Source organism: Ambystoma mexicanum, chromosome 1q (genome assembly GCF_040938575.1).
Source record: "Ambystoma mexicanum isolate Mex_15411 chromosome 1q, UKY_AmexF1_1, whole genome shotgun sequence".
NCBI lineage: Eukaryota > Metazoa > Chordata > Amphibia > Caudata > Ambystomatidae > Ambystoma > Ambystoma mexicanum.
In genome coordinates, this window is record NC_090922.1 from 540,891,823 (window position 1) to 540,916,296 (window position 24,474).

Genomic DNA, 24,474 nt, shown 5'->3' on the forward strand with positions numbered 1-24,474 from the left:
GTAGCAATATTTATTTCCTTGACCTAGAATTATATATAAAACATGTAAAGATTGAAACTCAAAAATTGAGAAAAACGTCATCCACATTTGCTGTATTACATGCACAGAGGGTATATCCTAAAACTTTAAACAAAATGCCAATGAAAAGAAATTGTAGTGAGGAGTCTGAATTTGCAAAACAGTCGCACGCATCAATTTCACGTTTAAACAGGGATATTCTCTGACATCTAGCTTTTCCTAAAGTACAAGTTATACCAAGAGCAAAACGTTTGTATTTGTAGAACTCAAAACATCACTTTCTCCAAAGCACTGTACATAAGTAACTGTGTTTTATATGGTAATGACAATAATACAGTTACTTGCAGAATAACTTTGCGGAAGAAAGAAAGTGCTGTTTGAGACACGAAAAAATACAGAAAATGAAGTAGAAGACCGAAGAGAAAGAGGCAACAAATTCCTGGTTTTAGAAGCAAGATGTGAGAATGACTGAATTAAAGACTGAGCACATGGAGTATTAGTAACAGTAAGAAGAAAAGGAGCAAGCCGATGAAGAGAAGGAAACGTCCTGTAGACAGAAGCAAGTGAGGAGAAATAGGGGCAAGGCCTTGAATGTACTTAAAGACAATGCAAAGAAAGTTATAAAGTGGAAGTGTGTCAAAGGGGAGCCAGGGGAGTGAAGCCAGGGAGGGGTTATTGGCGACACGAGGGCAAAGCCCAAGAGATCATGTATGGCAGAATTATAAATTGAACAAAAGGTTCTAACTGGTATGCGGGAAGACTGATGAGTGCAAAGCAATAGTCGACGAGGCAGGAGACTAGGCAGAAATTTGCATTTTAGCAGCATGTGAGGAAAATGAAAGCGCGGCCATAAGGATATACAACTGGAATGGCAGGAATGAGCAGAGTTACAAATATAACGATGGAAGGAAAGTGCAGGGCCAAAAATGGAGCCAAGATTGTGTGCAGAAGGGGAGAAAGAACGTTTAGAAGCTGGGAAAAAGAGATAGAGGTTGCACAGGGGAGGGATAGATGATGCAGGAAAGAATAGCAACTTCGTCTTGGAGGAATGAAGGTAAACAGAATGAGAAATCATCCAGGACCTAATGAAAGAAGGCAACTAGACAGGGTAGCGTGGAGAGTCAGAAAAGGAGGGGGGAGGAAAATAGGCATATTATTGGCATAGAAATGGCAAAAAAGATTTAAAGAAGGAATAATAGACAATAGAGGAATAGTATAAAGAGGGAAAAGGAGAGGGCCTAGAAGCGAAGCTTGATAAACATCAAAAAATGAAAAGGGAAAATGAAAATTTGTGACCAGACCTGGAAACTGAATAAGCTCAGCCTGTAAGTAACAAACAGAACCATTGTAACACATAGCCAGAAAATCCTAATTAGAAGAGGTTAGAAAGAAGAGTAGGATGATGAACAGTATCGAAAGCTGCGTAAAGCTCCCAGAAGGTCAAGAATTGAGAGTTTAGCATGAGAAGGTGATGTATAGTAATGCAGTTTCTCTGGAGAGAAATTCCTGAAAACAGATTGATAGCAAGGAAGAAATGAATGGTGATTGATGTTAGTTGACACTTGGGAACAGCTCTACAGAGAAGCTCCATGGATAGGTTTAGACCAGTAGTGCATGTAGTAGCACAGGAAGAAACTACTAGTATTACTGCCTGATCTGAAGAATTTACGTGTGTTTTAATGTGCAAGAATAACTATGTGCAAAGAAACATTTATCTTTTTCAGTTGAAAGGTTTTACTTGCTTATAAAATACTCCCATTGGGAAATGGACTTGCCTGCCGTTTGAGAACTTTTGAAAGAAAAGGAAATCGGTGAAAGGTTGATGTTTTTTATGAATTGGAATAATGATAGCATAACTGAAATTGAAGTAGAAAAGGGAATGTTACAAAGAGGAATCGGGAACATGGGAAATAATGGATAGGCTTTAGGAACAAGAGAATTAGTTATAGATTCAAGGGAAGAGGTTTATACAAGAAACTGCCAATGACCTCACCAGACCAGAATACAGTAAGATTTGTAACTCCGAATGACCAAAAGCATTGGCATCGACACCATTTCCAAAGATAATTGGTGGTTATCTTTATTGGATAAACATTGACTACATGTCTGGTGTCCAAGGCAAACAGCAGCCCATCCTTGGGCCATAGTTTCTCCAAGTTGTAAATATACTAGCTGCTAGTACCTCATGGCTACCACTTAAAACTGATTGGATTTTGTAAATGCGCACATACATTTGTAACACGGCTTAAAACAAATAAACTATTTCAATGTGTTTCCTTTCAAACATATACCATAAAGCAGTTAATCAATGGTCTTCCTTCATACATAATATACATCATTGAATGCTTATGTTCCAAATTTCATGTAGCCAGCCCCATGAAACCATTGAAACTACAGATTCGGGAACATATATTAGCAATAAAGAACAAATTTAAAATACCAGATGGTAGTGCGCTAGCATGACCGAGTAGGAAATATTTGGTGCAGTACCCTTTGGGTGCACAACAACAACCTTGGCCTCCTGGCAATAGGAACCCAACCTTTGGTATAAGTCTGTACTACACAGGTTGGTAGTGTGTGGAGCAGCCAGGCTTCTCTCAAGAGGGGTCAATGTGAGCAGTAGGGTGGTAAAACAGAGATTCACAGTGACAAGTATCCAAACAAACACTTGCACTCAAGGTTTCTCTATTAAAGAATTATTAATTTATTGAACAGTCAGTTTGTATACGCCTTCTTCAGAAGGGGCAATATAATAGTAACACACAAATACACTTCAAAATATACACTCTTGGCTTCTCTAAATCAGCAAGTACCCATTTGGGATGGCACACCAACACTTCCTACACCCTCAGGTGTCTTAAATAGCTAGGACATTAATATAGTAGAAGTCCTTGTAAAAAAAGTAGAATCAATATAGGGCCACAAGCTGGGAGGCTTGTGAGGGGCAAACATGCAAGCAACTCCGCAAAAGCAACCAAGACAAGTCTCAACTGAGAACAAGTAAGGCTACACAACAAGAGGTAAGTTCTCTTAGACTGTACAGTACCTTTGGTTGGAAGAAATAGTTCCATCTGGCTTCTGCTCCTGTGCAGCTCTGCAGATCCTGTTGTTTCTGTGCCTCAGTCATGAAGACAAGAGGGAGGACTTCTGTGGACTCCTGCACTGCAATGGGACTATCAGCAGAAGCAAAGAACAAACTTCAATTCAGCAGCACTTCGCGGTTTCAGCTCCTCTCTTCTCAGCAAATGGCACCAAGGCGGTTCTCGGCTACCACTTTAGACTTTCCTCGCACCTGGGGTCCAGCACTCTGTTGAGGTGGCTTAAGCTTGGTCAGCCCTGCTTCTTGGGAGCCAAGAGGATCTTCCGGAAGCTCAGGTCTGACTTAAAAGAGAGAGTGGGAAAAAGGTCTTGCTCTCTCCAGGTTAAAAATTAAAAAGTCCAAGAGTCCAGCAAAAGTGCTGTGGGTCTCTAAGGTAGAGCGGAATTAGCGCAGTTCTGAGAATTCTCCCTACCAAGGACCAAGTGAATTGAACAAATCTTTTGCCCTTCATTAGCACAGTGTGGTGGTAATAGAGCTCTACTCTTAAGACAACAAGAAGATATATATATGAGACAGAGAGAGAGAGAGAGATATCTCTCAGAGTAACTATAAAAGTGTTAAACCAAGATGAAGAAGTGTTTGTTTTCATGAGATAATTGTGTATGTTTCTCAATGTAACGTGAGTTAAAAATGTCCTCTACCCCCAAAACAGCTATGCTTAATAATCTGTCATTTGAGTCGTGACTATGAACATGTATTCTATAGCAGGTCTATTATGAGTCCTATTTGTAGCACTAAGATGATTGACGTTTTCATTTGTAACAGTTGCACCCCATGCAACACACAGTGAATATAGGAATTGTTTAATCATGATTCTGACGCTGTTTGTAATCCTTGGAAAATTTGGTTAATATGTTGGACATTAAGGAAGACCAGGATCAGCTTCCTAATAATGTAATGCCTCAAAATGTGGACTTGCCGCTAGCCATTGGCTTGTGATAATCCACTCCTGTCGGTAACAGAATTGGTGTGCTCTGTGAGGAGTCGGGATGAAACTCGGACACAAGTTAGACATTGTTTTGGCTAAAGACTTTTATTGATAAATAAAAAGGGGGTGGAAAATGCCTTTGTCCCTGCACTAGAGGTGTTTCTTTACCTAAACCCAAAACTAAGGATCTGTTGGCACCAGAATGTCCAAACAAAACGGTCCTGTGTCCGAAGTACTATTCTGACCCTCGCATTCTGAAGGGAAAAGGATAATGTCTTTGGCCATCAGTTTTTTAGACATTTTCAAATGGGCAAAGCAATATGTAACTCCAACAAATATGTCCCAGGGATATTGCTCCTTACTCCAGAGGGTATCTCACTTCTCCTGTATTCTTCTTCTTGTTTCTTTATACAAAACAGTCTGGTCTTTACTTTTGATCAATACCAAAATTCACAGACTATTATCTTTGATCTTTAGGCTATCAGGATACCTGGTGTACTCTCCTGCGAGGGTTTCCCTTATTCACACACTTGTAATGGCCTGGTATTCTCTACTGCCAGGGCTTCTTGTATTCAAGTGCTTTTGTCTGCACTCATACTCTTGGCGGCAATTTACCACATTAGCTCACTTAGCTGATTCAGTCTGTCCATGGTATATTCCCTCATTGGTGTTTTGTTTGCACTTCTGCTTTTGGTGATTCACCACCTTTTATACTGACTTGTTACTATTCCTTATATATAGTTTTCGCACATATGGGGGAAACTTCAAAGGTTACCTTATCACTTTCAGAAAACCGCTTTCTTTCTTTCACCGTTCCATTTTGCTCTGTTATTTGCATGCAGCATGCTCGCCAATACACGCTGGTGTTCCTTTCTTCCCAGCGCAGACTCACCGGCTCTTTGTGGTGTTCCGTGTCTTTCTTGCTGTTTGCTGACAGCAGTCTTCGGGTGATTTCCTTCTTGCGCAGCTCGGCTTTCTGCGTTGTTGCTTCCTGTGGTTCCAGCTGGGCTTCTCTGTTCTGCATGGATGTTTGGTAAGTTCATCTCTGCCTTCTTCTACTGGCGAACGTTTAGGAGCCCTGCACTGTCTTCTGGGTTTCTCACCACGTGAAGTCTTCTTAGTGCAGCTTTCCTCTTTTCAGAACCTGAGCCGGTTGGCTCCACTGTCTCTTATTCTGTTGCTCACATAGAAAGGACCTGACTGCTCCCACCAGCTGTCTTCCATTGTTTCTGATAGTCCTGTTTTAAATGTCCCAGGCACACGTTTTGTGCTCTGGGCTTTATTTGTTTATTTATCAATTCGCCAAAGGCTGTGAGCATCGGGGCGCATACATAAACGCAAAGAAGTTCAGGTTACAGGACAATACATACATCCTAGGCTCATTGCCCATGCAATAGCTCACAAGGTCAGGAGATGCTAAGAAAGGATAAAGTTATTCAAAAGTTTTTAGATGTTTCTGAAAACTACCGAAGAAGTTTTTCCAAACACAGAGCCATAGATGTAGTCTAATCTAGCTAGGTGAACATTGTAGCTGCCGCTTAGTTCCATCAGAAGCTGGGTGTCGTCAGCTAAATTTGAAAAAGTGGATTCTCATGGTGGTCAGAAGTTCCCAGAGCAGTTTGATGTACAAATTGAACGAAGTTGGTGACAAACATGCTCCCTGAGGGACTCCATAACGACTTTGCTCTGCATCTGACGTAGCACACTTGTGATTGCCTGTTACTCAGAAAAGAGCACATCCACTTAGTGTGCTTTTGGGAACAGTCGTCAATGGTGAACATTGTGTCCAATACGCACTTTTTATCAAATGGGTCAAAAGCGGGCAACAGATCTAAAAGTATCATCAGTCCTGCCCTGCTATTCTCTAAGACCTCATGCATATTTGTCGGGCGGTCCAGTAAAGCACTTTCTGTTCCATGGTTAGCTGGAAAACTAGATTGCTTTGGGTGAAAAATATCAGAACTTTCTAAATGTTGTTGGAGCTGGGAGGTTGCTACCTTACCTACAATTTTTAAAAGAAGCAAGATGTTAGTAATAGTGCGCAAGTTGTTTGTCTCTCGAATGTAAGGAGTTTTATTTTATATTTTTTGGCAGAGGTGTAACAACAACCTTTTTCTGCTCTGCATTCCTCCACTCCTCTTCCTCGTCGCAGTGTTAAGGTTTCTCAGGGAATAGTAATCCCTTTGAGTTAACTTGCACAAAACATTAGTGTACTGTTTCCAATCTGGTTTGAGGGCACGTCAATGTTTGAAACTTGGTTGGTAGATTGGAATGAGAGAGATTCAACACTTTATTTTGAGGGAGTACGGGAAGAATCACAATAGGCCATTAGAGTGTTACCAATGGGAGAGTCATCCTGCTTGTCTCATCCTTTGATACCACCACACCCTCCCAAAGAGAACTGAGGTTGTTAGTTACATTTCATGCCCAGCTAATACCTTGCAACTTGAAATATTAACCCATAATATGGAATCCGCCATTTTCGCAATTGCAATCACAGATTGTAGACTCAACAACCAGCATTGTAAAAACAGTCAATTGGCTGCAGTTCTCAAAACACATGCTGTTTTTCTCCTCCCATCATAGTGTTATTTTCACAACAAGAACATTTTTCATAGACCGCCCTGATAATTGATAATAGACTACAGCCCTCTGCACCTGTTGGTTTAAACCCCTCAACTTGGCAGTCTTTAAACTACTGCACCTGATATATCGGGATTTAAAATTGCTGTGAGCTATGTAGCTCGTATTCTATCCCAGGTGAGCCTGGTTAGCTTGACACCAACAGCTACCAGGAGCTACTTTTAGTTGCCTAGGCCAACTGGTTCCTTACAAACCTACACATGTAACATTGACTTTGAGTATGTTAATAAAGAAGTATTAGGGCACATCTAGTACAATTGTAAGCATAAAGGATCACATATAAATGTGCAAAACGTTCAAGTTTGTCTTTCTTGTAGAAGTTAGATTTGCGGTATGCTGTGTACTCGTCCTGGATCCCCAGTGGTAGCAGTTGTCTACTGTTTGATGCCTGACGCCCAAGATCTGGTTTTAGCCCCTGCTCATTGAATCCTAATTTTGAAACCTGTATATGATATAGATAAAGTAAAAAGACAATGCTGTTGCTTTATTCCATGTCCTAAACCACATGCATAATTGCAGCCGACATCTAAAAATATGCTGGGCACCATGAGAGCTCTTGACCGAGGAATGTTTTAAGCAATCTTTTTGTATGATCTCATAAGATTTACAGGCCACACCATTCCTGACTGGACTTTGACATTTCATTTAGAGATCAGCTTGGGTGATACTGCACTCATACCAACACCCTTCTAAGGTGTGATCATTTTGATTTGACAACCCCTAGGTAACAATTTTGGATTTTGATTGTGTATTACAGCAGATGACCGTAGATCAGGGTGCAAAAATTAAAGTTTCCAGATACTAACCAGCCCACTTGTTTTCTATTTCGTCTGGTCCTGTATAACGGAGGTTCATAAGCTAATCCGCCCTATACTTACCCTACAGTCTCTGGTAGCCGAGATAGGTTGAAGGCACATGTTAAGACCAATTAAAAACGATGGATGACCTCTGGAAAGGAAGGCTGTGTGACTGTGTTTATTTTTTTTTAAAATAACATTAAGTCACTTCTATAATGAATGATGAGAATAGCTGGATAGTGAGAGTATCTGGTTTACATTTACAGCTGACTCCAGGCCCATTATGGGCAGGATAGAAAGAAAAACAATCTATAATCTTAATTTAGGTATACCGTCAGTAGTCAGCCAGTGCTCCACAGATTGAATTGGATTATTGCCTAGTCGTGAAAGAGGGTTGTTCCAAATCAGTATTTAGGGAAGGATGTAAACAGTCGTCCGTTATTGACGTGTCATATAGTGCTTCATTACCATAGTTAAAGATTTGGTCAAAACATTCTAGGCTATTTATATTTCGGCCTTGGGCACTAAGGCTGCTTCTTCCCTTGCTGCCTTGGTTCCCCTACTCGTGCTTCCCGTCTCCTTGCTTCCTACCCGACCTTATCTGCCCGTCTCTCCATGGCTACAGATAAGTGGCATACCAGCTCCTTTTACCACATAAAATCAGGTCAATGCTCCCTGCAAATAAAAATAGTGGTGTATTTGTTGAACCTTTTTATGTCATTGACACTGCTCCAGTCCAGTGGCAAGAGCAGTAGCACTTGACAAAAATATGACCTCTTCTAGTGCTGCCTGATGTGAAGGCAATTTGGTGAAAATGCTTATTTTCATTTATGTGAAGTGCTACCATCCCTTAATGTTTGGATTACAAGAAAAAAAAATCTTTTTATTTTTTTTAAGTGGACACATTATTACTTAACTTAAAATATGCCAATTGGGGAAGGAGACCTGATTTTACTCCTGGAAAAAAATCTTTTGCTTCTGTGAGAAACCTGAAGGTGTCTCACTTACTTTTCCCCCAGTGATCTGTCATCCAGGTGGCTAGGACATGGCCATCGCTATTGGATCCAGTTCCTTGGGGTGGATCAGTGCGGGAGGATCAATTGGATCAGGGGTGTTTGGGGAGTGGAAGTGAGACACCAAAGGTTGTGATGCGGTATCCCCTTCCTTATGATACCTTTTCCCATCCTGTCCAGTAGGATATTTAGAAAATCTACCCCTGCCCCCTTTCCAAAACAAACACTTTCTCACCCCGTGAGCGACAACAGGCTAATACCAGATATGTCCCAACACAAGGGTCAGGCAGAGTTGGACAATTGCCGACAACTACACACACCTCACGGCCCTTCCCCACTGGGATAAAAGGTGGAGCACAAGAGCACACTTTGAGCAAGGCCAAATGCTCGAGGAAACGGCCATATCAGGACGGCACTTCAAACAGAGGAGAAAGGCGGTGAGACCTGAAAGGACGTCAAGGAGGGAGTTGCCCTTGCCCTTTTCAACCCAGACCCACAAAGCCTCTGACAAAAGAAACATAAGTCTGGGAATTGCAGCTGGCGAATGGTTTGACTGATGTCAGCGGTACATGGAACCAGGGCAGGGAGACGTGGTTGCCATTGTGGTACCTTCCTTGACTCCAGCGGCAAAAGAAACGCCAACGAGTTGAGCACAGTCGGTGAGTCGGAAGAACCAAATAGTGGGCTGGATTGTGTTTGGCTCAAGGTTGCAGTGGCAACATTAAGAAGATTAAGAAACGGAAGCCTTTGTGAACGCACTTGGTACCATAGATAGTGATGTAATGCCTCTTGGGTGCTCGTTCGGAGGTGTCTGGCTGGTACTCCTCTCCTGAACAAAGAGACTATGTTGAAGTAAATGTAAAGAAACTTCAAATACCAAGAGGCCATAGGGAAGGCCGGCGTGAGGTGTCAAGGTGGTCATACAAGGGTCAAGCCAAACCCCTTGTACAATCGAAAGTCCTTGACACGTTGCAGAGGTTTTTGACGAGTATGGAATTGTGAAACAGGCGTTTGAGCCCGGCGAAGGGGAACGCTGTGAATAAACACGCACTTGCCATAGGCTAACAGAGTGACCCAGCGAGACGTGATCGCCCTTCGGAAGTCTTTGTTTAAAATTGGCAAAGTGCTGTGGAAGCTCTGAGCCCGGATGAGGGGGACCTATCTAAAAGGTGGTTGTTGACTTTCGACTATTACACTTAGGAAGATTGTGATTGAAAAGGCGATAGTGCACCTGACTGAAGGACGTCAAAAGAAAAGTTGTGAAGAAGCTAAGTGAGCAACATTGTGACAAGTATAAACCCGACTGAGGGATGTCCACAGTGAATGGTTGGTCTGAGCCCGATTGAGGGAGGCTAACGAGTGAGAGAAGGATCGGAGCCTGGTTGAGGGGATCCAAGGGTGAAGGGTAATCACCTGATGAAAAGGATAACAGAAGGAACCTTTTGTTTTTTTGTTTTGGCATATTGGGCCCTCTGAAGCAAGAGACTTTTGCTTTGGAAGAGACTTGAACACAGAAGGCCCTGATATAAAGAAAAGGAACTGTTAACTTGTGCCAGAGAAGCCAAGGAGTGTGCTGTGCTCAAGAGTCCCATCTTGACTTGTGCTAAAAACGTGGGGAAGGGAGACCCCGACCATAACATCCTGATTTATCATTTTGTTAGCACTTCTTTCTTTTCTTGTGAACACTATGCCACACTCATTTGAAGCATAGCGGTAAGGATTGGCAATAGTTTTTTCTTAGTATAGGCCCTTTTTATTTGACTAGACTCCACTAGGATTGTATTATTGTTATTTGATGGTCGTAGCTTGCTCCATCTTAGATTTAGATGAGGCGTTTATCTTACCCATTTTACGGTTTAATAAACGCCCTTGAACTGTGATCACTTGTCTGTCTTGCTTTGATACCATGCCTTTCTTACACTTCCAACTCACCATAAAGGAGGAAAATATGACCTTAATACCTGCATCTCTCCCTCCCTCTCCTTCTATTTACTTTCTGTGCCAATTTCTCCTTCCCTCCCAGTCTCTCCTCTCATGTTCCGTACCATCTCTCCCTCCATCCTGCTCTCTTCCCACTTTCTGTACAAACGCTGTGGTACCCTCGGGTGTGTGGGCGTTATACATGTAATAAATAAAACCTCTTGTGTCCACCCGCTTTCTCTGCCCTTCTCTGCTACACCACCTGTCTGTGTCTATCCCCCCCCCCCCCACCCACCTCCCCTTGCGGGCCCCTGTAGTGTTCCCTTTCCTCCCCCGGTCTGCTCTACTGTATCTTGTATTTGTTTAATATATAAATGTATTAACTTTTGTGTTCATGTGGGCATGTGCTCTAAACAGTGTTTGCAATTACAGTGTGAATATTGCTGCTTTCGGCTCCTTGCTAATGATTTGCTCAGGCAGAGCTGGGGTCACTGCTTCTGCATGTTTCCCTGGAGGGTTATACGGATAATGCTAGTGAGATTGTCCAAAGATAGAGACTCTGTTACGGGGGAGTAACGCACAAGTGCTTATTGCGAGTGATACTGGCCTCCCCCCACCCACCCCTCTCTAGTTGGCACGGGGAACCGTTTGTATCCTGGAATGGCATCTTGGCTTGGGACGACTGATGGGATGGTTGGCGAATCCTGCACAGACTTGCCTTTCATACAGACTTGTAAACCAGTCTCAAAACTCTGTGGTGTTGCCATTCTGGTTTCATGGACTCCTGTGCATGTTTTGTTAAATATCAATTAAAAACATTGAATATACATATGTTTCGAACTTAATTTATTAAATTAGTTTAGCTGTTCTGCGACTTAAATGGCCATGGGGCTAGGACATTAGTTTAATATGCTGCTTATCGTTACCTTGCTGGAGTTTGATCTAGGCGTTATGGCTTTAAGATGCTCTTAGTCTAACATCTTTTTTACCTTGCAGATTGGCGTTAACCTGGAGTTTCTAAATCTGTCCAAAGACAGAGGCCCGCAACTTGGATGCCCGATGATATGACAAAGCGTTCGGACTCCCCAAAGCTCACACGCGGAGCTCGGAAACACTGGAGGAGCTGGTGACCCAAAGGTTGCAGAAGATAAATGGAAGATGAGCAGGAAGGTTTCTGGGGAGGTGAAGCTGACGCAGCAAACGATCTGAAAGAGATGAGGTAGACTCGCTAAACAACCATCCTCCACCACACTCTTAAGGACCCTAACATCAGTAGGTTTTAAGCAGGCATCTCTGTGTCGCGATGCACGGGACACGCTCCTGTGGCCGGAGGATGCTGCTCTGGCTTGGCCTCCACTTTGGCCTGACCCTATTTGGGCTGCACACAGCAACTGCTGGAGACTGCAAGGGACAGCGCCATGTGCTGAGGAACCCCTCTGGATTTGTCACCGATGGACCTGGGAATTACTCTGTCAATGGAAATTGCGAGTGGCTAATAAAAGGTTTGTAACAATAGGGGGACATGTAGAATGCATGCACAGTGGGGAGCACCTAGAGGAAGGTGCTATGGTGTAAAGTGTTGGGGTGCTGGAAGGTATCATTGGACGCACCGAAGAAGCTGCTGAGCAAAGGGGGAGGTGCAGGGTGCCTATAGGATGGTGCCAGGGCACTAAGAAGGGGACAGGGCACAGCGGGGCAAGATATCGGGGCTTTGGTGGTAATTATGTGGTACAACTACACATTGGATTGCAAAGACCAGCCTGTCTGGGATGGGAGAAAAGAAGAGAATGCAAAGGATATAGGGACAGTGGAGTGCAGAAAGGAGTATCTAGAGTGTACGTCATGGGGATGCCAATAGTGGTGCAGTGGACACTGCCACAAGATCGAGAAGATGGAAATGGGGGCCAGAATACAGTGAGCGAGGTTCAGGGGGCACTGACATGGGTAGCTGCTAAAAGGAAACTGGGACCGCTGAGAGGAGGGTGTCGGCATGCACACATAATTCTGAGGCTGTGTGTTCCAGAGCAATGTCGCCTCCAATAAACCCATGCTTTCACATCTGTTTTTTGTTCAGCTCCAAGCAGCAGTTACCGTGTGATTTTGACCTTTCTGTTCATGGACACTGAGTGTACATACGACTACCTTTTCATCTATGATGGTGACTCCTACAGCAGCCCGCTTCTGGCCAGCCTGAGTGGAAGTAGCGTGCCTCCCGTCATCGAGGCCACATCTGGAAAGGTATGAGAGGAACAAATACAGCTCTCGGCTTTGTGTTAGGATCAGATGAGAGTACCTTTGCTAATCCATGAACATGTGTGGAGGAGGTAGAATGAGTGAATCACTGGTAACATGCAGGCACAAATAGACAGTTCTAAAAAAGAGAAGGATTCAATAATTATAAATACATTCTTGATTTGTTTTCTAATGACATTTTGGAAGCACATCATTTATTTAGATGTAATTTCTTTGAGTTTGTAGTGTTTCCTATTATTTTGATATTTCAATTTGATAATGGGTAGGTTAAACCAGGACTTTTTTTTTGTCAAATCGCAAGTTATATTAGCTTCATTTACTTCAAGGGCTGAGTAAAGCAGACAATGGTTTCTTTTTCATTGTACATTTTATCAGAGGGAGGTCTTTACTGGCCTGCAGCCTGTAGAACCGGGCTATGATGGATATCAGTGGGCATGTAGGTTGTTTATTAGCCTTCTGGATCAGTAATGATGCAAACACTGTTGGGCTACTCATGACTAGTGGATTGTGAGATTCACGTTGGAAAAGAGGCATTGGCCATGTGAATGGTAGTAAAATGAGGACCAATAAAGAGGGTGGGAGTCTCCAACTTTTTGTCAATCATGTAGTGTGAAGCCAGGGCAGCCTACACCCCTTATATTTGGTGCTTAATCAGTTGTGGAATTCATTCTACTTTCAGATAGGAATAGTAACTTGGCAACTCCCATTGATCTCTTCCGCCCCTGACTACTTAAGTATTCTCTGTCCCGCTGGTATTGTGACCTAACAATAATTCTTTAATGTGATATAGGTTGACAATAAATTCAAACTTTACACATATTACAAATTACATACACCAATATGAAATCATGAATAAAAAAACCAAATCATCAACAAATATAAAAACAGCAATAAAAATAAATTGAACAACTTTTCTTAAAATATTTACACACTGATACTGAGCTGTGTGTCCGAAAAATCCCGATGGAATATATGTGAGTTATTATCTTTTCAGATGATTCTGGGCAATTTAACAACACAAAATATTACATAATCATTTTTGCACAAGACAGTTTGTCTTAGTCAAATGTAAATGTAAGTAGTGAAGGACCCCTTTCTAGACAAAAATGACTAGACATTTCTTAACATCCCCAATACTAAGATAATTCAGGTCAGAGTGCCAGACCTAATTCAATCTGCTGCCAGACATTATACAATGCAATGAATAAGTGCATGTTGCAGGTGTTGGTGCAGTAAAGCCAAAAAGAGGTTTCACATACACTTAAAGGATCATGCACAAATTCACCCAGGTGGTACAGGATTGTATCCTTTAATGTCTGACATTCCGTTAGAAGAAGTCTGGCTGTCTCTAGACATTCTGGGGATTTACATAGACGGCATACTCGTTCTTCAACTGGGATATTATCCCTGGCACCCACATTATACAGGGTAGGCAATTGTTCCAGTCGAAACAGAATAATAAAACGCCTGAGCCTTCTAGTAGGACAGAGGGTACAGATAGGTTTGAGGTTTCATGAAATTATACAATCTGTATTTCACAAAATTGTAGCTCTTAAAACTGCTCAGATGAGAAACAATTTCAAACCGGTCCCAAAGGTCCACTTTTTTTCCGAGTGCATTTAGTACTTCCTTGTTAACAGTTACCCCTCTGTGTCCAGCCAATGTCTATAAGAAATTTAGTCATGGCTTTCTGTATAGGTGAGGTGGTGTGTTTTTTGGTCACCTCTTGATGGATCACAGTCAATAGGGGATTGGGAGAGCCACCAATCATCTTAAGATAGAACCCTGCTCTCCTTTTCAGTACCATAGCTTTCAATGATGGAAGGCCCAATTCAAGTCTGATCAGGGCCATCGGGACACCCAGGGATAACCCCAGTATTCGTCGCCAGAACTTGCCCTCCATCACTTGTAGCCATGCCAAATCAAATGAAAGCAACGACTCAAGACCATAGATGATCATGGGGGCAAGCACTTGAATATATAAATGGCGTGTCCCCCAGAGGGTGAAGCCACCCTGCTTATTAGTGAAAGAAGAGACTAATGCGGGGACTTGCATTGCCCTAATAATGCGTCCATGTCTACACAGTGGATAATCGCCAAGGGGCTCTATTTCCACTCCTAAATAGCAATATGAAGGGGCATAGAGTATATGATTTTTGTATACCATCAGTTTCACTCGAGATGCTCTTTTTCTAGTACATCTAGTAAATCTAAGCACATGTGTCTTCTCTAGGTTAATTGTCAAGCCATTCACCCTGGCATAGTCCCATAGATTGGATGCAGAACGCCTAAGTCCGCCTATGGTATTGTCAAAAATGACCAGATCGTCCGCATATGCGAGTGCTGCACACAAAGCTTCACCAATTTTGGGAGGGGAGTTATCAACCTCTGCCAACACGTCAGGGATATCGTACACGTACAGATTATAGATAAGGGGTGCTGTAACACAGCCCTGCTTTACCCCACTATTCTGAATCACCTTTCTAGTCATGTTGCCTTCATGATTTAATCTGAGGCAAGCAGAGGTGTTTTGGTGTAAAAGTCTCAGGTAGTATAAAAGACCTGATGGGCATCCCATTGTTTCAAGCTTAGTCCATAGTCTAGCTCGGGGGATGGAATCAAAGGCAGCCTTAAAGTCAATGTAGAGGGCATAGAGCGGGGGCTGCTCCTTACTAAGCGCCCGTGTATGCAGTATATCCATAACCAGTAGGTTATGTGATGTGGAAAAATCCTGCCTGAAGCCATATTGAAATCTGCTAAGTATTTTATTCTTTTCTACCCATTTCTGCATCTCACTAAGCAGTAATGATGCAAAAAGTTTGCCTGTAATATCAAGCATGGAAAGAAGCCTGTAGTTGTTAGGATCAGTATGACTTCCCTTTTTAAAGACTGGAATAAAAATGGCTGTTTGCCAGGTTCTAGGAATTGTACCCTGTGCTAGGATCTTATTAAAGAGTAGAGAGAACAAGTCTGCCCAGAATACTGGGTGGTTCTTGATCACATTAGCCAGCCCATTAGGGCCGGGGGCTCTCGAAGACTTAAGGGCAGTTATTTTATTCAATATAGCCTCCACTGAAACATCAAAAGGAGGGTGAATGGGGGCCCTCTGCTTAGAGCTATTTACAGACTCCTCCTCGCCTGAATTACGGCCTAATAGGAATTTTACCCATGCATCCTCACCGATAGGGTTGGCTAAGGGGCATTTGACCTTATCTCTGTTCTCATTAAGGAGTGACCAAATACTGCGGGAATTTCTAGAGCAGATTGTCTGTACGAGCCTTTGATATCTATTACTCCTCTCGGCTGCCTTTATGTTCTTAATACTAGCTCTATATCTATTTTTAGCCTTTCTTACTTTCTCGCAGTAAGGAACTCCAAATAGGTTCAAAGACTTAAGGCCTCGGATCTCAGATCTTAACCCTCTCTTGGCATCCCTAATTTCCCTATTATAAGGGAGTATAGTGCCCCCCATTCTTAACATATACCCCTTTTTAGTCGTTGCATGCTGACCCGAGAATCCTAAAATCCAATCTTCTATGTCATTTACCGTCATAAGATTGAAATCAGAGAAACCATCTAGAGCAACGGGTTTAAGAGCTTCAGTGGCTGCTCTTATATTCTTCTCGGACCACACAATTCTTGATCCTGTAGGATTACTTTGGATGGTACCAATATTCAATATAGAGGGGGCGGAATGGGGAGGCGAAGTGTACAAAGCAGAAACGCATGGTCGCTCCATTTGTTAGGTGTAACACTCATATCAACCACTCTAGACAGCATCTCGGGAGACATAAATATATAGTCTAAGGTGCTAAACGATGATCCATTAGACCAAGTATGTTTCCCAGGCCGGTCTCCCAGAGTACAGCCATTTATCATCGTAAGATCCCAAGAATCAAACAATTGCAACCAACCTAGTCCTTCACCCTCCCTCTTTCCATGGGTCATCAAACATCTTGCACTGAGATCGGGATTGGAGGATATTAATACCTCATCAGTCATATGGCAATTAAAGTCCCCCATAACCACCACCGCTTCATTGCCCGGTCCCAACGACCAAGATGACAGTAGGTCCTGTATTGCCTCTTGTAGCATATCTCTTGCCACCGCTCCTGGGGGGGGTTGTATAGATTAATTGGGAGAAACCTACCTAAGCCACTTTCATCATGGTATTCGACCTCTACCGCCAAGAGATGATCCTCGGCTTTACACTGAATTTTCCTAGACATAACCGTATTGACTACCCCCGTGAGTAATCCTCCGTAGGGGTGGCCCTTATTGCCCCGGTTAGCAGGTGATTGGTGTATAACAAAGCCATCTAGCAGCAGGGGAGCCAGTGACCATGTTTCTTGGAGACAAATGCAGATATGTTGAGACAATAAGGCTACCAAGCCCTCCGACCTCAGGAGATGATCAAAGACTCGGCAGTTCCAAGTAAGTAATGAAAAGCTTTAAAGGTTCTGTATCAGTTGCGGAAGGGATTCCAACAGTGACTTGAGTGCCTGCTGAATTTCAACCAAGGCTGGATTGACCCCTCCCCCAGGCTTAAGCTCATTAGCCGACTGGACTGGTGTGCTCATGTCCTCAGATTCAGCACAAGAATCCTTCTGCGGGTCCACGTCAATGTCACCTGCTCTCAATTCTTCTTTATATTTTCCGATCAATTGTGCCGTGGTCAAAAAGGTACAGTGTATAGCAGAGACGTGGGAATTAGGACCCTTCAAAGGTTCAATTAATAGGAAGTCCTCCGATTTTAGGACGTGAAGTTGCGGTATATGATAGAGTCTGGCTAGTAACTCAGAGCGCGCCAACAACAGATTTTTTCCACTAGGGTATGGATTCTTGATAAAACAGATGCGGTTCATATTGTCGTCCTTCGCTATACTCTTCTGGTCAGGCGGTATATGCTCCAAAGGTTCTTCCGCCGCCAATGTCCCAGGAGGGCACACAGGATATGTTATCATACTGGATTCAAGATCCAGCTCTGAATCCACAAATGAGACTTCATTTGGGTCCACACAGATGGACTTCTCTTCGGGTACCAACCAGTCTGTTAGGGGTCCTTTTGTCATTGCCGCCTGTGCAGCTGCTCTCAAGTCTTTTCCTGGCTTTTTTAGAACGTGTTTGGGGCACAAGTCTGGGTTCAGCTGTAGGCGAAGGGGCACTCGTTATAGGTATCCTGTTTTTGAGTGCCTTCTTTGCCGCTCTATATTGTTTCCGTGAAGGGAAGACCATCGAGCTTTGATCTGGCTCTTGATCATCTACCTCCACGGGTGCTTCCTCAGATTGAATATTCCCATTGGAATCAGAATGCTCCACAACCCCCTCTGCCCTAGTTTCCAACTCTTCGATCCCCTCAGCAATATGTAGGGCGTCAGATAAATTAACTTCAGTTTCTTCACAGAGGGGATTCTTCAGATCTAACGCCATAGAGATGGAATTGGTGTTTGCCAGGATACGTCCTGACATTTGCAAAAGTATCTTCAAGCGCAAATTGGCGGGCGGCCACAGATGATTGAAGCTCCACTATATCAGTTGAGCTTGAGTATGGGCCGATATTAACCTCCCCCTCATTATCTGTTGCATCCTCCATCGATGCCATTGCAAGATTCGGGGAGGCAGATAAGCGACCAGTGCTTCCATCAGCATTATATTCCCCCAGAGGGGTGTTCCTGCTATTTTCTTTCAATGGCGTTACGCCGCTGGATATCGTCTGTGGTGTTTGTGAGGACATCCCTCTCTGTATAGTTAAACAGAGATCCAAGAGGGAATTGTTGTCTGTGTCATCGAAATTAGTAGTATTTAAAGAAATGCCACCACTTTGCAACGGAGCTGCGGTTTCCTCGATGATAGTGGAATTTGTTTCAGGGGGAGGATACACGGGAAAGAACTCTCTGATCGCCCCTTGCGCCACCGGTTTAGCATATTGAGCATTCTTCTTGGATTTACATCCTTTCTTGTTGGTCTCCTTAAGTTCTTTAACAGGTTGAGACTTGGCTTTCCGTAAATTATAAATTGAATGGGGAGCTCTTTTCCCCCGCTGCATGTTTGCAATATAGCTCACTGTCGGTAAAAATAATGTATTTATCTGGATAAAGTAGAGCTACCAGGGGAGATGTAATAGTGGGTACTGGGATCAATAAGGAGGGATCCATATGCTACGTAAAGGAAATAAAGTGGTATCCCACCGTCTCCAGCACCCCAGAATAGCTCTTCTCACCAGACCGCCCTGATTCTGCACTCCGGGTGCTTACGATCTACCTGCCCGGATCAAAGGCAGAAGCTGGCAGTCTCCGAGGATGTGCTCACTAATTCCACTTCACCCCAGGATCAATTCTGGAGCAATACTCAGGAGCTATACAGCGTACTGTGCTGGAGAGGGCATTTCCCGCTCAGTAAATCAAACCCGCGAGCGTTACACTCGGCCCCCCCTACCCAACTCCCTGCTCCTCCTGATAAGGCAAACAGGTAGCCAGGCACGCAGCTTAAATAACCAATGCTGTACTGTGTACACTTGCCCCAAGCGACTTTATCAAGGGGAGATGGGTTGATTGCTGCCTCACCGCGTGAGGGGAAGCTCAAATGGCTGATTCAGAGTATTCAAGCCAGCGACTCCTACAACAGTAAATGCAGTAAATGCTTGGAGCGCTCTCCGTTCTCCCCTCTCCAGCCTCGTGGGGGCTGGGCGCAATCTTACCCTTGAATTTCTCCAGGAGCCAGGGTCTGTACCCGTTAAGCTCCCCTCCCCTATGAGCTGCGGGCTTGGGCTGTACTGGGACCATTAATGTAGTGGGCTCCGTATTTGATGAAACTAAATGTTTTAATTACATCATTGATTGAAACCTGTTCTGTAAGTGCAGAGTTTTAGAGAGCTCAGTGGGGGATCGCTCCTTCTCTGCGCCCAAGCCTGCCCCGCCCTCACGCTGGAATTGCCTGATCTTTATCCTCTAGGCGTCAGTCGTTCGCTTGCAGTTTCTCATTAATTTATTTGCATTTTTAAAGCGCTCACACAGCCCGGGTGCATCGAGGCGCTGTTACAGGAATATGTCTTAGTTGCGTATTTATAACGCGCCTAACACCCAGAGGTTTCTAAGCGCGGACCCGGGGATCGAACCTGTGTTACTCCGTGTCGTCTCGTTTCCAAGGCGCGCACGTTGCCGCTGAGCTATCCTCCTGGGGCAATGATTCATATCTTTGATATGTGTGTTCTTGTTAGTGAAGAGTGAAACCTTTTAAGTTGCATTCTTTTGACCAAGAATAAAAATCGCTCATCGTCGCATGAATGGCAGGTCTCTGAAAACACACCACACAACATAACGGAATAGAACATTTCTTACTCGTCAAGATGAGTGCACACTTGTTCAGTGTTAGACCGTCGGGCGCAAAAAAATATTTTACAATACCATGGCCCATGATCGCCTTAATGAATACCTTGAATAGACCTTGAAATACTGTAATCCGCTTCTCAACCTGCTCTTTGGTTGTTGTTACTCTTTGATCTGCTCAATGTATTTTCTGTTAATGCCTATCCCTTTCCTCCTCTTCATTTGAAAAACGTAACCTCTTCTGATCTGCTTGTTTGTATTTTCCCTACTCTCCACACGTTAATTTCCTCCTGCCTTCTCTAATCGCCCACCCCTTTACCTACATGTGGTGTTTGTCCCGTTTACCCCTCATTTAATTCCCTTCTCAATCATTTTCCTGCTCCACTGCAGTGCTCCAGATAAGATTTGGAAGTGGGATTATTTTACTCAATTATTTTTGTTGTGAGTAAAATGATTTTTAGGGAGTCCAAATGTATGTCCAGTTCCAAAGTGGAGTATTTTCTAAGCGAGTAAAAGTATGTTTTAACTGGAAAACAGACCTGTTTTTTTAATAGTTATTTCTCTGCACCTTGTTATTCATGCACATTAAAATATACATGTTTTATTCTGCCGATCAGGCAATGATGGTAGTTTCTTCCTGTGGTACTATGCACACTACTGGTCCAAACATATTCTTGGAGCTGTGTGGGCAAGGGGACAAGGTTCTACGTGTTTGTTTCCTATTTTTTCCTATTTTTTGTTGGGAGCATTCTTACTCCCCATTTTTATTTTTTGGGGGCGTATTTTCCTATTCTTAGGGAGTAAAAGTTGCCAATACACCCCTTATCTGTCCTTACCTGTAGTGCTGTCAACCTGATTTATTTCTCGTTCTGTAATTTCTTACCTTTTCTGTCGCATGTTTCTTTCCATTCTATCTGTCTCTTTGTCCCTCTCCCTATTAGGCCCCTTCTCTGTTGGTCTCGCTCTTCCTCGCTTCTCCCCATCCCTGTTGGTCCAGCTCTCCCTCCTCTCCCTTGGCCCTCCTCTCCCTCCCTTTTGATCTTGCTCTCCCTCCTCTCCTTCCTTGTGTGTCCTATTCTCTCTTCTCTTACTCACGGTTGGCCCTATGCTCCCTCCTCTCTGTTGGTCCGACTCTAAACCATTTACCCTTTGTGTTGGCTCCACCCTCCCTCCACTCCCTTTCGGTTGGCCCCACCCTCCCTCCACTCCCTTTCGGTTGGCCCCTCTCCCCCTCTCGGCTGGTCCCGCTCTCCCTCCTCTCCATCCCTGTTGGTCCTCCTCTCCCACCCAGTTGATCTCCCTCTCCCTACTGTCCATCCCTGTTGGTCCTTCTCTCCCGCTCTGTTGGTCCCCCTCTCCCTCTTCTCCTGCTCTGTTGGTCCCGCTCGCCCCCCTCTCCCTCTCTCTTGGTCCTGCTCTCCCTCCTCTCCCTATCTGTTAGTCCACCTCTCACTCCTCTCCCTCTGTTGGTATTCCTCTCCCTCCCTGTTGATCTCACTCTCCCTACCTGTTGGTCCTCCCCTTCCTCCTCTCCCTCTCTGTTAGTCCAGCTCTCCCTTTTCTCCCTCTCTGTTGGTCCTCCTCTCCCTCCCTGTTGATCTCGCTCTCCCTACTATGGATTCCTGTTGGTTCTCTTCTCCCTCTTTGTTGGTCCTCCTCTCCCTCCTTCTTGATCTCACTCTCCCTCCTTTCCTTCCATGTTGGTCCTGCTCTCCCTTCTCTGTCTCTCGGTTGGCCCTATGCTCCCTCTTCTCTGTTGGTCCCGCTTGAACCCCTCTCCCTTTCTATGGGTCCCACCCTCCCTTCACTCCCTTTTGGCTTGCCCCTCTCCCTCTCGGCTGGTCCCGCTCTCCCACCTCTACCTCACTGTTGGTCCTGCCCTCCCGCTTCTCCATCTCTGTGGATTGCACTCTCCCTCTCTTGGTTTCCTTCTCTCCCTTCTCCCTCTGTCTTCTTTTTTATTTAGCTTACACTCCCCTTGATGGCATTAATCCCCTCCTGTCATCGTGCCCTTTCCCTTCTAGTGTTTATCTCCCTCGCAATGTTTACCTCTTTTTTTCTCTCGTCTTTGTGATATAATTTGCAAACACATTATCACTTTTGTCTTTCCTTTATGACGTCCTTTCCTTACTCCCTCTTTTCTTCTCCTTATGCCCCCCCCATTGTGTACCCTCTGCTCTAATTTCTCCTCTTCTTACCTCCTGCAGATGCTCCTTCACCTTTTCAGTGATGCCAACTACAATCTCCTGGGTTTCAACGCAACATATACATTCTCTTTCTGTCCACTGGGTTGTTCTGGGCATGGCACATGTGAGGAGACTAGCAGATGCCTTTGCTTCCCAGGATGGACTGGGGAGAGCTGTGCTGTTCCAGACTGTGCAACGTATTGCACTCAGCATGGATCGTGCAATGAGGTTTGTGATGTGCCTGTCTCGTCTCATAATAACTCCGACTGCTTGATATACTGACCTTGACCTGAACTCTCTCTCTTTCCTTTAGGACACACGACGCTGCCAGTGTCACTCTGGTTTTGTAGGTGAGGCTTGTAACCTGTCACTGACTGACAACCAGGAGGCAGGGAAGTGGTATAATGTCAGCAGCCAAGACGCAAAGTTTATACCTCGCACTGCTGCCGCCGGGGCCTTCCTGTCACCAACCAATGCTTTATACATCTTTGGAGGTCAGGAGGCATTTCACCATTGAAATAGGGGTGGGGGCAAACTTAAATATTTCTAATTTGTGTGGTAAGGGTCAGACATGACAAAGCATTACAGTATTTAGCCTATAAAATGTATTTGGAGTTAAAAATTCGTCTTTTGGAAGTATCTTTCATGACCACATTGATGCCGGCTTTAGTTTGTGTGAATGTTGGTTCAAATAGCGTCATTGCACAAGGGTTACAACCAACTCTATTTGGTCATCGTGCAGCCACTTCAATCAGCACAGCAAGTGCAGTGCTTCACTTTGTGCTCTGTTGGTGTTGGCTCAAAGGGAGGAATTGGGGTGGGGCTTCCAATGGTCAAAATCCTGTCAATGTTCTAGTTTGATATGCATATCAACATATAGGGCCTCATCACGAGTTGGGCGGTATACCGGCGTTATATCCGCTGAGCGCTATTTGTGTTAATGCCGATGTGTGACGTAAACAATGCCACATCAAGAGTTGGCGTGCACGCGCACACAGCCTTGGCGTTAACGCAATTAGCGTCCAGTGGAAACAGTGGCTGCAACCGTGAAAATTCCAGTGCGCATTCCGCTGCCGTCAGACTACCGCGGTAATAATGCAGCAGGAAATGCGTCACCGCCGGAACGGGAAATAAAGCGGCAGCCATTTTGAAAATCACGATCTGCTGAAAATCGCAGCCCCTGGTAGCCTGCAAAATGTCCCAGGAGCGTACCAGGAGCAAGTCTGCCTTGCACAGGGTCAGAAAACCCAAGTTCTCTGAGCAAGAACTAACTACACTTGTGGAGGAGGTGATGGGCCATGAAGATGAGCTGTATGGCCAACGACAGCGAAAGACCAGCGCACAGCGGCCCACAAAGATCTGGAGAGCGGTCAGCCAAAAGGTGACAGCAGTGGGCCGTGTATCCAGGGACTGGGAGGACTTCTGGAAGTGGTTCAACGACTTGCGGGTCCATGTCTGCGGGCTCCTGGCCCAGCACAGGAGTGAGACCATGGGGACTGGAGGAGGTCCACCACCGGAGCTCCCACCGTGGGAGGAGCAGATCACAGCCCTAATTGACATGGGTGCAATTGAAGGAGTTGGAGGATCAGAGACATACACTGGCACCCAGGAGGTTGCAGGTGAGAGCCCCCAGCCTCTTTGAAAATGCATTATTGTGTCTGGCCCAACCCTCCATACCCAGTGTGAATGTTTGTGGTTGCAATGCGAGTGATGCACCGCAGCCACCCATGAGTGGGCCCTTGTGCCACCGCACCGTAGCTCCCCCAGGTATCCAGGGTACATCCAATGTATCCATGTAAGCCCCAATGAAAACAGATGCATGGCCTGGCCACAGCAACGTGATGCGTGTGTGCACCCCCGCACGTACAGTGCCATGGGAGCTGTGCATTCACATCAGACATCTGAAGATGCCACACCAGCATGTCAGAGCAATGTCCCTCCCCTGTAGCACGTTCCAGCAATCCCAACATAGTGAATAACAAATTTGTAATGGCTAAGCATTATACAAAATGTGCCCCCCCCTGTAAAGCATGACATGCATGATACAAATGTAAGTTGCCCTCTCCTCATACCAGACCCTATGAACCCTACAGGCAGCAGCAATCATTGCAGGGCAACGTTGTTGACGAGGAAGCAGGCCCATCCAGACGTACGCCCAGACGTGCACCGACCAACACCACCACCCCGAGAAGGGACTGGCCTCAGAAATAAAGGCGTAGGACACACCCCAGCTCCCCCCACTGCAGCCTAGTCATACCGGTTTAACGTCCGCAAGCCACCAGGGTATCACC

The 24,474-nt window shown here is 44.7% G+C and overlaps 1 protein-coding gene across 1 annotated transcript in view; it reads left to right on the forward strand.

The window, feature by feature from the left end:
* MEGF8 (multiple EGF like domains 8) overlaps positions 1–24,474 on the forward strand; it is a 1,665,761-nt gene that overhangs the window by 70,669 nt on the left and 1,570,618 nt on the right. Inside the window, exons 2-5 of the mRNA XM_069640964.1 lie at positions 11,416–11,921; positions 12,494–12,657; positions 22,205–22,411; positions 22,497–22,677. Of these exons, the coding sequence (XP_069497065.1) occupies positions 11,723–11,921; positions 12,494–12,657; positions 22,205–22,411; positions 22,497–22,677 (751 nt within the window). The 5' untranslated portion in view covers positions 11,416–11,722. The remainder of the gene's footprint in view (positions 1–11,415; positions 11,922–12,493; positions 12,658–22,204; positions 22,412–22,496; positions 22,678–24,474) is intronic.